The following is a 15,964-nucleotide window of genomic DNA, read 5'->3' as shown; positions in this document are numbered from 1 at the left end:
GACCCTTCCGTGGTCCAAGGAGCAACAGCCACAGCCTCTCAGAGCCTCTTGCTACTTCGGTCCTGGAATCGAAAGACAGGGCATGGGGTCTCCAAACGCATTTTACATCGACTTTTATCTTTATGGTTTTTAACGTTGTGTTTGTGGTTGCCTTTGGTTCAAATTTATAAATCTCAACATTTCTTTCTTTTTTAGCTTTAGATCTCTCTCCTTCAACAAACTGTACTAAACGTACTTAATGTAAAATATGACTCTATGAAGGTAACATGATCCCATGGAATTTTAAAAATATTTTTTAAATGACAGTTGACATAGCACATTAGGTTCATTTCAGTGGTAAACCCCAATGATTAGACATTATATAATGGGCTAAGAAATCATGCAATTAATCTCATACCCATCTGACACCATACACAGTTATTATAATATTACTAGTGGCTCAGTGCACAAAATTCATGCACTTGGGGGGGGGGTCCCTCAGTCAGCCCTGCAGCCTCTCAGAGTCCAGGACCCCTTGAGGGATGTCCAACTGACGGCTTAGGCTGGCTTTAATGCTCCCGTGGATGCTACCACAAACCCCTGTGCTCAGCAGCTGTGAGCCTGGCTTTTCCCTGAGCGGCGCTCCCCCTGTGGGAGTTCACTGACCACCGGTGGACAGCTCCTGTCATGAGTATCTGCCCCTGGTGGTCAGTGCGTGTCATAGCGTCCAGTCATTCTGCTGTTTTATCGATTTTCATATTAGCCTTTTATTATATAGGATTGACTCAATGCTCTACTTTATTGTTCCAAGACCATTCTTTCTTTTTTTATATAGTTTTCCTGATTTCAGAGAGAAAGGGAGAGGGAGAAAAAGAAAGATCAATGAAGACAGAGAATCACGGATTAGTTGCCTCCTGCATGCCCCCTACTGGGGATCAAGACTTTAACCCAGGTTGTGCCATGACTGGGGATCGAAACCACATCTCCTGGTTCCTGGGTTTAAGCTAAAAAAATGAGCCATGCCATTCGGGCTCTTATTTTCTTTTTTCTTAATAAAGTTGGTTCAAATTTTTGTCATTACACTACCACAACCTTCTTTCTGATCATCTGAATGGAACTCACACACCATAGAAGAACCCACCCCATGCAAATAATATGCTTTATCTTTAACAGCTGGAAGAGGAACAAAGGAATGTCTGCGTCCTGGTGGACTTCTTAACAAACGTCTTGCTTCTCAAGTGCTGGTGAGAGAGGCAAGACCAAAATATTCAGGGACAGACAGGTACCTGGGATAGATGATAGGGCAAACAGGAAGCAAAGTGACAGGTGAAACAGGAAGTAGGATTCCTGAGGTCCAATAACATAACTTATAGAATGATCTCTCCCTTCCCTAAATCTCAGCCATGCTCTTGGCAAGAGCTCTATGGTTTTGCTGCTAAACTCACTTCAGTCCACAAAGTCCAAATTCCTCCCTCAGATCAGACTCCATCCCCAATCCTTCCACCTCCTCCTCCTCCCATCTACCTTTTCCGTACCTGTTCTTCTTGCTGTGAAGTCAAAGCACCGTTCTTCCCTCCTTTCCTCTGTGACCGATCTCTGCTTACCCCAGTCGCCTGCAGAAGAAAGAAAATGGCCATGATACACCTGTTCCAGGGAGTCCATGCATCAGGAATGTGTCCAGAAAAGAAGGATCCCCTGACTCACACCTCAGAAACCAGCCCCGGAGACAGGTGGTGGTGAGGAAGGAAAGAGGTATCTTCAGGTGCGGGCAACTTGAGAAGATGGGTGATGCTTGTCCCAAAACCCATCTGCACATCTCAGGGCAGTCAGAGGTTTTTATAAGGAGGGAGAGGCCACACAGAGAAAAGAGGTCAGGAGGCGGGGCTTGCGATGTTCTCTATGTAACCACAGGCACAATCCAACCTGATAAGGATCTTGCTAGTTGTCAGGTGACGGTCCAGTGTGCGTCATCCTTGACTTTGTCCTCCTGGTTCTAAGGTTGAAGGTCATCAAATCTGCCAGACCTGGGAAGGTCAGAGTTCATACCTTGTAAAATTTGTTCCTAGGATTCTTATACAAACATGTTGTTTACCTAAAATCTTCATTATTAGTCAGTCTGAATTTATAGGAACAATGTGGAAAGAATGGTAAGTGAGTTGTAATTCCCACAGTGACATGAATGCTGAGATGCTTCAAGGCGTTTCCACCCTTTAAAAAGGTCAAAATGGCCCTAACCAGTTTGGCTCAGTGGATAGAGTGTTGGCCTGCGAAATGAAGGTTCCCGGGTTCAATTCTGGGTCAAGGGCACATGCCCAGTTGTGGGCTTGATCCCCAGTGAGGAATGTGCAGGAGGTAGCGGATCCATGATTCTCTCATCATGGATGTTACTAACTCTCTCCCTCTCCATTCCTCTCTGAAAAAAAATAAAAATAAAAAACAACTCCCAGCTCAATGACCTGGATTGAGGCAAACTCTTCCCCAATTAGGAAGGAAAGATGAATGGGGTCCTAAGGAAATGTCCTGCATCTGCCCGTTGGCATTTAGGAGAAGCAAAGTAAGAAGAAAAAAGAAAAAATGGGTGAAAAAAATGATTATACAAATGTCACCCTCATACTGCCGTCGAAGGAATTGAGCCCAAAGGGTCACGAGACAGTGAGTCTTCAGTGCGACACATGACAGATCCTGTGGCGTTGGCTCTTTTATAAAAAAAATATTTATTTTTTTAATTGATTTTAGAGAGGAAGGGAGAGAGAGATAAAAACATCAGTGATGATGAGAGAGATCATGGACCTGCTGACTCCTGCATGCCCACCACTGGGGATAGAGCCCACAACACGGGCATGTGCCCTTGACTGGAATCAAAACCGGGAACCCTTCAGTCCGCAGGCCTATGCTCTATCCAATGAGCAAAACCAGCTCGGGCGCTAGGTCGTCTTTAAATGACTACCCACCTGGTATGTTAAACCAAAAAGAATAATAAACTATTTTAAAACAATGTGCATGCCATCTGATGCAACAATTACAATATTTTTTTAAATGATTTTATTGACTCAGAAAGGAAGAGAAATCGAGAGGGAGGGAAACATCCATGATGAGAGAGAATCACGGCTTTAGCGTCTACCTCTGTGTGCATTTGGGTTTTTAATTGTGTTTAGCACTAAACAGCCCCAAACAAAGCCCAGCGATCATAAAATTCATCTACCATCGAACCAGCAAGAGGAGGTTGGACGGGGATCGAAGGGAGCCCCAGAAATCAATTTCGGGGCATCCATGGTTGCAATAAAGAGAATCAGGTAATGGCCGCCTCCCCCTCACCCCCTACTGGCAAATGAACCTGAAACCTGGGCCTCTAGTAAAAATGTATTAAACAGAGAAAGAAAAAGAAAAAGACCTTAAGCCTAAACATATTGGCCCAGCCCCGGTAGACAAGGCTAGAAGACATCGCTAGAAATAGATTTCATTTCAATGACCAGCGTGCTCATTGTTTGATCTCCTGAGGTGCGTCAACCGATACTACCCTCTCCAAAAAAGAACGAATGTTTTGGAAGAATTCGTGCATCAGTGGGGTGTCTTGGCCTAGCCTAAGTGGATTGGCCTAAACTGATCTCTCACATCCCCCAAGGGGTCCCAGATAATGAGAGGGCACAGGCCAGGCCAAGGCACCAAACCGGTGCCCCATTAGGTCTGGGGATGGACACGGGAGGTAGGCCAGCTGGGAAGAGACCATTAGAAGGCTCCAGGGTGTGTCCAGCATGTCTCACTCAGTCCTGATCAGCCAGACCCCAGCAGCAAGCTGACCTACCAGTCCGAAAGTCTTGTCCCTGGTGGTCAATGCATGTCATAGCGAGCAATTGAGCAACCTTAGTATATCATTTGCATATTATGCTTTGATTGGTTGAACAGATGACCGGACGTCTGGACACTTAGCATATCAGGCTTTTATTATATAGGATTGATTTCCTGCAGGAAGGCAGCGAGAAACATCAATGATGAGACAGAATCATACATCAGGCGCCTCCTGCACACCCCCTACTGGGGATCGATCCCACAACCTGAGCATATGCCCTTGACCAGAATCGAACCTGGGACCTTCCAGCGTCCACAGTCCAACCCTCTATCCACTGAGCCAAACAAGCTAGGGCTCATTGGTTAATTCTTGTCTGTGCCCTGACCAGGAACCAAACCATGACCTCCAGGTTCATTTTGTCCCTCAACCAGTGAGAAACCCCAGCTTGGCTCAAAATGGTTTTATTGATTTGAGAGAGTGTGAGAGAGACAGAGAGACAAAGAGATAGAGAGAGAGAGAGAGAAAGTAGAAGAAAAGTAGTAGAAGTAGAAAAAGAAGAAGAAGAAGAAGAAGAAGAAGAAGAAGAAGAAGAAGAAGAAGAAGAAGAAGAAGAAGGAGAAGAAGAAGAAGAAGGAGAAGAAGAAGAAGAAGAAGAAAGAGAGAGAGAGAGAGAGAGAGAGAGAGAGAGAGAGAGAGAGAGAGAGATCAATGTGCCCTCGCACCCATGGGGTGGCAGATACAACAACAGAGCTTATTAAAAAGGTGAACAGAACTATACACGTCCCACCAGTGGGCCAGCAGGACTGGGTCTCATGTTGACAAGAGTCAGGGACCCCATCACATGTCTTAAGCGTCGTCTATCAGCTCAAGGATCATTTCCTCCATGTCATCCTTCTTGACGTGGTGCACAATATGCCAGAATCGGTCCATGGAGTCCAGGTACATGCTGTGAAGGTGGAGCGCCCACCACAAAGGCATGGTGCTCGAAGTCAGTGGGCTGCTGAGGTGTCCGTTTTGCTCACTGGGGTAGTCGACCTGGCACAACTGTACTTGAAGGTGACCTCCTGTGTCCATGACGTGATGCAGCCATGTGCGCTGGTTCTGGTCCTCATAAACCGAGGGCCCACGAATACTCAGGAGGCTGGGGTGCGATGTGAGGTGCTCGATCGATGGAAGCTCAGCCATGACCCCTCCGTGGTCCAAGGAGCAACAGCCACAGCTTCTAAGAGCCTCTCGCTAGTTCGGTCCTGCTATCGAAAGACAGGGGATGGGGTCTACAAATGCATTTTACCTCAGCTTTTATCTTTATGGTTTTTATGGTTGTGTTTGTGGTTGCCTTTGGTTTATTTTGCAAATTTATAAATCTCAACTTTTCTTTCTTTTCAGTTTTAGAGCTCTTTCTCAAACAGACTGTACAAAAAGTACGTAAGGTAAAATATGACTCCATGAAGGTAACATGGTCCTATGAAATTTTAAAATTTTTTTTAAATGACAGTGAACGTAGAACCTTAGGTTCATTTCAGGGGTACACCCCAATGCTTAGACATTATATAATGGACTTAGAAATCATGGAATTAATCCCATACCCATCTGACACCATACAGAGTTATTATAACAGTACTAGAGTCTCAGTGCACAAAATTTATGCACTCACGGTGGTCGCTCAGCCAACCCTTCAACCTCTCGCAGTCCAGGACCCCTTGAGGGATGTCCAGCTGACAGTTTAGGCCCGCTATAGTGCTGCCATTGAGGCTCCCACCACTCCTCTGTGCTCGGCACCTGTGAGCCTGGCTTTTGGATGAACGGTGCTCTCCCTGAGGGAGTGCACTGACCACCGGTGGACAGCTATTCTCATGAGCATCTTCCCCCAGTGGTCAGTGTGTGTCATAGCAAACAGTCATTTTGCTGTTTGGTCGATTTGCATATTAGCCTTTTATTATATACAATTGCATGGACTCAATGCTGTACTTTACTGTTCCATGACCATTCTTTCATTTTTTACATATAGTTTTACTGATTTCAGAGAGAAAGGGAGGGAGAGCAAGAAAGATCACTGATGACGGAGAATCACGGATTGGTTGCCTCCTGCATGCCCCCTACTGGGGATCAAGAGTGTAACCCGGGCATGTGCCATGACTGGGCATCGAATCCACATCTCTATGTCATTGGTTTAAACTAAAAAACTGAGCCATGCCAACCGGGCTCTTTTCTTTCCTTTCCTTTCCTTTTCATTTTTTCTTAATTAAAACTTTGTAGTTGGTTCAACTCTTCTTTTTGTCCTCACACCACCAACTTCTTTCTGATCATCTAAGAGGGAACTCAAAACCATAGAACAAGCCACGCCATGCAAATAATATGGAAAAAATATGCTTTACCTTTAACAGCTGGCAGAGAAACAAAGCTAATGTCTGCATCCAGGAGGGCTTCTTAACAGCGGCCTTGCTTCTCAAGTGCTGGTGAGAGAGGCAACACCAATATATTCAGGGACAGACAGATACCTGGGATAGCTGATCGGGGAAACAGGAAGCACAGAGACAGGTTAAAAAGCATGTAGGATTCCTAAGGTCTCATAACATCACTTATAGAATGATCTCTCCCTTCCCCAAACCTCAGCCATGCTCTTGGCAAGAGCTGTATGGTTTTGCTGCTAAACTCACTTCAGTCCACAAAATCCAAATTCCTCCCTCAGATCAGACTCAACTCCAACCCTTCCTCCTCCTTCTCCCATCCACCTTTTTCTTGCCTGTTCTTCTTGCTCTGAAGGCAAAGCACTGTTCTTTGCTCCTTTCCTCTGTGACCGTTCTCTGCTTCTCCCTGTCACCTCCAGAAGAAAGAACATGATCATGATACACACATTCCCAGGAGTCCATGTACCAGGAATGTGTCCAGAAAAAAGAAGGTTCCCCTGACTCACACCCCAGAAACCAGTCCCTGGAGACAGGTGGTGGTGAGGAAGGAAAGAGGTTTCTTCATTTGCTGGCAACCTGAGAAGATGGAGGATGCTATTCCCAAAACCCACCTGCACATCTCAGTGCAGGCAGAGCCTTTTATAAGGAGGGAGAGGCCACACAGAGCAAAAGATCAGGGGGCGGGGCTTGAGAAGTTCTCTACGTGACGACAGGCACAGTAAAATCTGATAAGGATCTTGCAAGTGGTCAGGTGTCGGTCCAGTGTGCGTCATCCTAGCCTTTGTCCTCCTGGTTCTAAGGTTGCAGGTCATCAAATCTTTCAGAACTGGGAAGTTCAGAGTTCATACCTTGTAAAATTTGTTCCTAGGATTCTTATACAAACATGTTGTTTATCTACATGCTTCGTTATTAGTCAGAGTCTGCATTTACAGGAACAATGTGGAAAGTATGGTGACGTGAGTTGTAATTCCCACTGTGACAGGAAAGCTGTGATGCTTCGTTCTTCTTCAAGGCGTTTCCACCGTTTGAAAAAGTCAAATAGTCCATGGCCGGTTTGGCTCAGTGGATAGAGTGTCAGCCTTCCTACTGAAGGGTCCCAGGTTTGATTCCTGATCAAGGGAACATGCCCAGGTTGTGGACTTGATCCCCAGTGAGGGACTTGGAAGAGGCGGCCGATCCATGATTCTCTCTTCATGGATCTTTCTAACTGTCTCCCTCTACCTTTCTCTTTGAAATCAATAAAAATATATTTGAAAAAAAAGGCCGACGCTCTATCCACTGAATGAAACCAGCTCGGTCGGTCGTCCACTTTAAATCAATATCCACCTGGTATGTTAAACAGAAAAAATAATAAACCATTTTAAAACAATGTGCATTTATTCAAATGAAACACTTGCTCAATATTTTTTTAAATGTTTTTATTGATTCAGAGAGAAAGGAAAAGGGAGAGGGAGAGAAACATCCACGATGAGAGAGAATCATGGATCTGCCGCCCCCCGCACACACCCTACTGGTGATTGAGCCCGCAACCAGATATGTGCCCTTGACCAGGAATCGATCCATGACCTCCTTCTTGATAGGTCAACGCTCAACCATTGAGCAACGCTGGCCGGGCCGGAAGTGCAGTATTTTGAATATGAGAATCACACCTTAGAAACACATCCCTCACGCTCCCTCCTCCTCAGCCTTAAAAGTCTTAATGGTCATTTCCAAACATTTTCGTCCAAGAGGAGAATTTAATCAGCAGTCAGTGGTCTCTTTAATGCAACCATGGATGCCCTGAAATTGATTTCTGGGGCTCCCTCCAGCTCCTACTCCAGCCGCCTCTCTCTGGTGCGATGCTAGATCAATTTTATGATCGCTGGGCTTTCTTTGGGGCTGTTTAGTGCTAAACACAACTAAAAATCCATATGCATCCAGAGCTAGATGCTAAAGCCATACACAGAGCTGGTTCAAGCCTTCAGGAGAGTAGCCCTGGCATCCCTCCTAATTCCTCAAAGGAAAGAGATGATCAGCATAAAACACCCGGAATCCCCCAAACATCCGTTCTTTTTTTGGAGAGGGTAGTATGGGTTGACGAACCTCAGGAGATGGAAAAATGAGTACCCTGGTCACTGAAATGAAAACTATATCCAGTGATATCTTTGAGCCTTGTCTACCCGGGCTGGGCTAATAGTTTCAGGCTTAAGGTCTTTTTCTTTGTGTTTCTCTGTTTAATATGTTTTTACTAGAGGCCCGGTCCACGAATTCATGCACCAGTGTGGTCCCTATTCCTGGCCTGCGGGGATCGGCTGAAACTGGCTCTCTGACATCGCCCTAGTGGTGCCAGACTACGAGAGAGCACAGGCTAGGCCAAGGGATCCCACCGGTGCACGATCAGGGCCGGGGTGGGATGAGGGAGGTTGGCCAGCTGGGTCATAACCATAGGAGGGCTCCAGGGTGTGTCCAGCCCTTCTCACTCAGTCCGGATCAGGCAGACCCCAGCAGCAAGGTAACCTACCAGTCTGAATGTCTGCTTCCTGGGGGTCAATGCATGTCATAGCGAGCAGTTGAGCAACCTCAGTATATCATTTTCATGTTAAGCTTTCATGGTTGAACAGATGACCGGTAGACTGGACACTTAGCATATTGGGCTTTCATTATATAGGATTGATTTCATACAGGAAGGGAGCGAGAAACATCAGTGATGAGAGGGAATCATACATTGGGTGCCTCCTGCACACGCCCTACTGGGGATTGAGTCAACAAGCAGAGCTTGTGCCCTTGACCAGAATCGAACCTGGGACCTTACAGAGTGCACAGTCCAACCCTCTATCCACTGAGCCAAACAAGCTAGGGCTCATTGGTTAAATCTTGTCTGTGCATTAACCAGCAGTTGAACCGTGACCTCCGGGTTCAAAAGTCATGCCACAGCCACTGAGAAACACCAGCTTGACTCAAAATGCTTTTATTGATTTGAGAGAGAGGCAGAGAGACAGAGAGAGAGAGAGAAAGGAGAAGAAGAAGATCAAGAAGAAGAACAAGAAGAAGAACAAGCAGAAAGAGAGAGAGAGAGGGGGAGAGGGAGAGAGAGAGAGAGAGAGTGAGAGATAGTGATAGAGAGAGAGAGAGAGAGAGATGCTCTCGCACCAAGGGGGTGGCAGATAGAACAAAAGAGCTTATTAAAAATGTGACCAGAGCTATACACGTCCCACCGGCAGGCCAGCCGGATTGGGGCTCAGGTTGACAAGAGCCAGGGACCCCAGCACATGCCCTATGCGTCTTCCATCAGCTCAAGGATCATTTCCTCCACGCCATTCTGCTTGACATGATGCACGATGCGCCAGAACCTGCTCCTGTGGTCCATGTAGTGGCCTACAGGGTGGAGCCTCCACATGCAAGGCATGCTGCTTGAGGTCAGCGGGATGGTGATTAGTCCGATATCCTCACTGGGGATGTTTTCCTGGCGCAACCGTACTTGCAGGACACCTCTTCTGTTTATGACGTGATGCAGCCATGTGCGCTGGTACTCGTCCACATACACCGAGTGCCCATGGATCCTCAGGCTAAAGGGATGCGAGTTGAGGTGCACCTTCAACGGGAGCTCGGCCATGACCCCTCCGTGGTCCAAGGAGCAACAGCCACAGCTACTCAAAGCCTCTCGCTACTTTGTTCCTGGCATTGAAATACAGGGGATTGAGTCTCCAAACATATTTTACCTCGGCTTTTATCTTTATGGTTTTCACGGTTGTGTTTGTGGTTGCCTTTGGTTTATTTTGCAAATTTATAAATCTCAACTTTTCTTTCTTTTTAGCTTTAGATCTCTCTTCTCGAACAACCTGTACAAAACCTACTTGAAGTAAAATATGATTCTGTGAAGGGAACATGGTCCTATAGAACTTTTAAAACATATTTTAGCCGAAACCGGTTTGGCTCAGTGGATAGAGTGTTGGCCTGCGGACTGAAAATTCCCAGGTTCGATTCCAGTCAAGGGCATGTACCTGGGTTGCGGTTACATCCCCAGTAGGAGATGTCCAAGAGGCAGCTGATGGATGTTTCTTTCTCATCGATGTTTCTAACTCTCTATCTCTCTCCCTTCCTCTCTGTAAAAAATCAATAATATATATATATATTTTAAATGACAGTTGACATATAACCTTAGGTTCATTTCAGGGTTACACCCCAATGATTAGACATTATATAATGGACCAAGAAATCATGCAATTAATCCCATACCCATCTGACACCATACACAGTTATAATATTACTAGAGGTTCATTGCCCAAAAATCTATGCACTGTGGAAGGTCCTTCAGTCAACCCTGGGGCCTCTCCCAGTTCGGGAACCCTTGAAGGATGTCCAACTGACGGCTTAGGCTAGCTTTAGTGCTCCCGTGGAGGCTGCTATAAACCCCTGTGCTTGCCAGCTGTGAGCCTGGCTTTTGGCTAAGCGGCAATCCCCTTGTGGGAGTGCCCTGACCACTGGTGGACAGCTCCTGACATGAGCATCTGCTCTCGCTGGTCAGTGCGTGTCATAGCGACCAGTCGTTCTGCCATGTGTTTGATTTGCATATTTGCCTTTTATTACATAGGATTCACTCAATGCTCTACTTTACTGTGCCATGAAGATTCTTTCATTTTTTTTTATATAGTTTTACAGATTTCAGAGAGGGAGGGAGAGGGAGAGAAAAAGACAGGTCAACGATGACAGAGAATCACGGATTGGTTACCTCCTCATGCCCCCTACTGGGGATCAAGAGTGTAACCCGGGCATGTGCCATGACTGGGAATCAAATTGAATCTCCTGGTTCCTAGGTTTGAGCTAAACAACTGAGCCATGCCAGCCGGGCACATTTCATTTCCTTACCTTTCTTTTCTTTTTTTCTTAATTAAAACTATTAGGATGGTTCAACTTTTCTTTTTGTCCTGACACCACCACCTTCTTTATGATCATCTCAGAGAAAACTCACAAACCATAGAACAACCCATCCCATGGAAATACTATGCAAATAATATGCTTTACCTTTAACAGCTGGCAGAGGATCAATACTAACGTCAGCGTCCAGGTGGGCTTCTTAACAGCCGTCTTGCTTCTCAAGTGCTGGTGAGAGAGGCAAGACCAAAATATTTAGGGACAGACAGACACTGGGATAGCTGATTGGGTGAACTGGAAGCAAAGTGACAGGTGAAAGAGCAAGTAGGATTCCTGAGTTCTCATAACATCACAACAACAGCCATGCTCTTGGCAAGAGCAGTATGGTTTTGCCGCTAAACTCACTTCAGTCAACAAAGCCCAAATACCTCACTCAGAACAGACTCCATCACCAATCCTTCCTCCTCCTCCTCCCATCCACCTCTTTCTTACCTGTTCTTCTTGCTCTGAAAGCAAAGCACCGTTCTTCGCTCCTTTCCTCTGTGACCAGTATCTCCTTCCCCCTGTCACCTGCAGAAGAAAGGACATGACCATGATACCCATATTCCCAGGAGTCCATGTGCCAGGAATGTGTCCAGAAAAACCAGGTACCACTGATTCACACCGCAGAAACGAGTCCCGGAGACAGGTGGTCGTCAGGAAGGAAAGAGGTTTATTCAGGTGCCGGCAGCATGAGAAGATGGGGGAAGCTCGTCCCAAAACTCATCTGTACATCTCAGTGCAGGCAGAGACTTTTATTAGGAAGGAGAGGCCAAACAGAGCAAAAAGGTCAGGAGGTGGGGCTGGAGATGTTCTCTATGTGCCAGAAGGCACAGTCCAATCTGATAAGGATCTTGCAAGTTGTCAGGTGACGGTCCGTTGTGTGTCATCCTAGCTTTTGTCCTCCTGGGTCTAAGGTTGAAGGACATCAAATCTCCCAGAACTGTGAAGGTCAGAGTTTATATCTTCTAAAATTATTTCCTTATACAAACATGCTGTTTACCTACAAGCTTCATTATTAGTCAGAGTCTGTATTTACTGGAACAATGTGGAAAGAATGGGGAGGTGAGTTGTAATTCCCACTGTGACATAAATGCTGAGATACTTCAAGGCATTTCCACCTTTTGAAAAAGTCAAATTGGCCTTGGTCGGTTTGGCTCAGTGGATAGAGTGTCGGCCTTAGACCTGAAGGGTCCTGGGTTCCATTCCCGGTCAAGGGCACATGCCTAGTTTTTTGGATTGATCCCCAAGGTGGCACGTGCAGGAGGCAGCTGATCTAGATACTCTCATCTTGGATGTTTCTAACTCTCTCCCTCTCCTTTCCTCTCTGAAATCAATAAAAATATATTTGAAAAAAAAGAAAAAAATCAAATTGCCTCCCCAATATTCACAACCTGAACTGCAGTGCATAGAAATACCCAGAATCAGGCAAATGTCTAGGATCCTTGGAAAGAATAAAAATGCCTGTCACCAACACGCTGGTTTGAAATCCCTAGCGGGGACAGGAATTTTTCATGGAAGGTGTGGTCGCATATTCCTTTCATTTTCGGACATCGGATCAACCCAATTCCAATGGAAGTTCTGATGTAAGCCTGCCCCTCTCCCCCAAAGGGTGAGATATCAAACAGCTGGGTAAGCAAACTCTTACATTCTTAAATATTCCTCTTTCATCAGCCCACACTTGACATCTATCCATAGCCTCTCATCCAAAGAATCATGCGGGCTTAGAAGTGTTAATATCATGGAGAAATGCATCCAATAAACCTCAACACATAGCCTTCTCTCTACTCTTAAAAATGACAAAGAGCATTCAATGACAGACACAGGCATCCCTGACTATAAAGTTCAAAAAAAAAAATTAATGTATTCATTTCAGGAGAGAGTCCTTGATTCTTTTCCAAGTAATTTTCAGCATAATCCCGTTAATACTTCCCTGAACTTAAGGTCTTTGTATTTGTGTTTGAATGAATCTCAGCCATAGGTTATAGCAACATGTATGTATCTTTAAAACAAGAAAGAACTAGTAGAGCAATTACTATCTATACTAATAAAGGGGTAATATGCTAATTAGACCAGATGTCTTCCAGACAATCTTCTGGATGTCCTTCCTGACAATGGTGGCCCGAGGAGAAGCCAGGACCGAGGAGAAGCCACCCGGGGTCCCGGGTGCCTGAACCCAGGTGGGGCAAAGCTGGCCCTGGTCCCAGGTGCCTGTCGTCAGCTGGCGTAGGGAAGCCTGGGTCCTGGGTGCAGGGGCTGAGGCAGAGGCAATTAGGGGAGATTAGGCCAGCAGGAGAGCAGATAGAGGCAATAGGGCCAACAGGCGAGCAGATAGAGGCATCAGGTCGCAGGGGAGAAGTTAGGGGCGATCAGTCAGGCAAACGAACAGTTAGGAGTGATCAGACCGGCACACAGAGGGGTTAGGGGCAATCAGGCAGGCAGGTGAGCAGTTAGGAGCCAGCAGTCCTGGATTGTGAGAGGAGAGTCCCAGATTGGGGAGGGGGTGAGGGACACCCCCCTTCCCATGCACGAGTTTCATGCACGGGGCCTCTAGTACTGAAATGATTGGCTTCAGTGGATTTTCTTCTCTTCTAGACTCCGTCATCACAGTCTGCTTTTAAAAAAGTATTTGCTGTTTTTACAAAGACCAAAGCGGTAGTTGGACATAATATATGACTTCCTACATATACTTCCACGTAATAGATGTTTTAGGGGATATTCATAAATATCAAATGCCAACTAAGTGCACGGGTTTTTAATACTCTGGGACACTGGTCTAAAGCCGGAGAACATATGTGCGTAACCCATAGACACAGTCAACAGTGGTGATGGCCACAGGAGAAGGGGGAGACACGGTGGAGGTCGGATAAGAGAGGGAAAATGGGGGCATCAGTAGTAATGACAACAATAAAAATAAAGTAAAAAAATAAATATGAGGCCCAGCTGTTGTGGCTGAGTGTTTGAGCGTCGACCTATGAACCAGGAGGTCACAGGTTCCATTCCCCATCAGGCACATTCCTGAGTTGCAGGCTCAATCCCCAGTAGGGGGCGTGCAGGACACAGCCAATCCATGGTTCTCTCTCATCATTAATGTTTCTCTCTCACTCCTTCTCCCTTCCTCTCAGAAATCCATAAAACATATTTATTCAAACACACACATACACACACATAAAACCAGAACTTTTTCTGAAGTGCAGTAGAGAAAACGATGCTTTCATTACTTTGAAGACATGGGGCGGGGGGGTGGGAGGAGTGTGTGATAATCTGAAATTATCCATAACCCTCCTTAAAAAAGGCCACTCTTGGGTCAGACCCCCAAAATCCAACAAGGATGTGAAATCCACTTCAAATGCATAAAAATTACCAGTAAAATCAAACAAGAAAAACACATGTAAACTTTTGAGGGATGGTGAGAAAAAAAAAATTTATATGGTAATTGGGACAAGAAACTTCACACACACTGAGAACAAATGGGTTCTACGAGCAGAAACGTTATGGGAAACAAATTATAGACAAAATTAACACGACTTCCCCTTTATTTGAAATCGCGGCCTTTTTTCTCATGGAAATGGAAACTCCCTTGGAGGTAATTAATCAACAACTTGATGAAATATATATACTGTGGGAGGTCTCTGTATTTGTGGAATCTGAGCTTAAATTCCTGTTCATATTCTTGGAAGACTAATGAGGGGTCTTAGGAACTGGCTCCCAATTTCATTGCCCATGGAAATCAAAGACTTGGTGTGTTCTTTAAATATATTTTTATGAGAGGCCCGGTGCACGAATTCATGCATTAGTGGGGTCTCTCGGCCTAGCCTGTGGAATCGGGGTGAAAGCAGCTCTCCGACATCCCCCAAGTTGTCCCGGATTGGGAGAGGGTGCAGGCCATGCCTAGGGACTGAACTGGTGTAAAATCGAGGCCAGGGTGGGATGTGGGAGGTTGGCCAGCTGGGAAGTGACCACAGGAGGGCTCCAGAACATGTCCAGCCCGTCTCACTCAGTCCAGATCAGCCAGACCCCAGCAGCAAGCTGACCTACCAGTCCGAATGTCTTGTCCCTGGTGGTCAATAAATGTCATAGTGAGCAGTTGAGCTAACTTAGCATATCATTTGCATATTATGCTTTGATTGGTTGAACAGATGACCGGTCGACTGGACACTTAGTATATTAGGCTTTTATTATATAGGATTGATTTCATAAGGGAAGGGAGCGAGAAACCTCAATGATGAGAGAAAATCATACATCAGGTGCCTCCTGCACGCCCCCTACTGGGGATCGAGCCCACAACCAGAGCATGTGCCCTTGACCAGAATCGAACTTGGGACCTTCCAGAGTCCACAGTACAACACTCTACCCACTGAGCCAAACAAGCTAGGGCTCATTGGTTTATTCTTGTCTGTGTCCTGACCAGGAATCGAACCGTGACCTCCGGGTTCATAAGTTGTCCTTCAACCACTGAGAAACACCAGCTTGGCTCAAAATGCTTTTATTGATTTGAGAGAGAGGGAGAGAGACAGAGAGAGACAGCTAGAAAAAGAGACAGAGGGAAAGGAGGAGGAGGAGGAGGATGAGAAGGAGGAGGAGGAGGAGGAGGAGGAGGAGGAGGAGGAGGAGGAGGAGGAGGAGGAGGAGGAGGAGAAGGAGGAGGAGGAGGAGGAGGAGGAGGAGGAGGAGGAGGAGGAGGAGGAGAAGAGGAAGAAGAAGAAGAAGAAGAAGAAGAAGAAGAAGAAGAAGAAGAAGAAGAAGAAGAAAAACAAGAAGAGAGACATCAATGTGCCCTCGCACCCAGGGGCTGGCAGATAGAACGACAGAGCTTACTAAGAATTTGAACAGAACTGTACACAACCCACTGGCTGGGAAGCAGGACTGGGTCTCAGGTTGACAAGAGCCAGGGACCCCA

At 46.0% G+C, this 15,964-nt stretch overlaps 2 protein-coding genes across 2 annotated transcripts; both read right to left on the bottom strand.

Moving 5' to 3' along the window:
• Positions 1–4,612: 4,612 nt before the first annotated feature.
• Positions 4,613–4,951, bottom strand: LOC308512284 (protein p13 MTCP-1-like; the record flags this gene model as incomplete). Its single annotated transcript, XM_081082078.1, has 1 exon — positions 4,613–4,951. One exon carries the CDS (start codon positions 4,949–4,951, stop codon positions 4,613–4,615), a length of 339 nt encoding a protein of 112 aa, XP_080938204.1.
• Positions 4,952–9,427: 4,476 nt separating this feature from the next.
• Positions 9,428–9,766, bottom strand: LOC308512283 (protein p13 MTCP-1-like; the record flags this gene model as incomplete). The annotated part of the gene is made up of 1 exon (XM_081082077.1): positions 9,428–9,766. One exon carries the CDS (start codon positions 9,764–9,766, stop codon positions 9,428–9,430), a length of 339 nt encoding a protein of 112 aa, XP_080938203.1.
• Between the last annotated feature and the right edge of the window lie 6,198 nt (positions 9,767–15,964).

This window comes from Myotis nattereri (assembly GCF_964212035.1).
Source record: "Myotis nattereri genome assembly, chromosome: Y".
NCBI lineage: Eukaryota > Metazoa > Chordata > Mammalia > Chiroptera > Vespertilionidae > Myotis > Myotis nattereri.
Note: the sequence above shows the minus strand (reverse complement) of the source record. Positions and strands in the feature narration are given on the sequence as shown.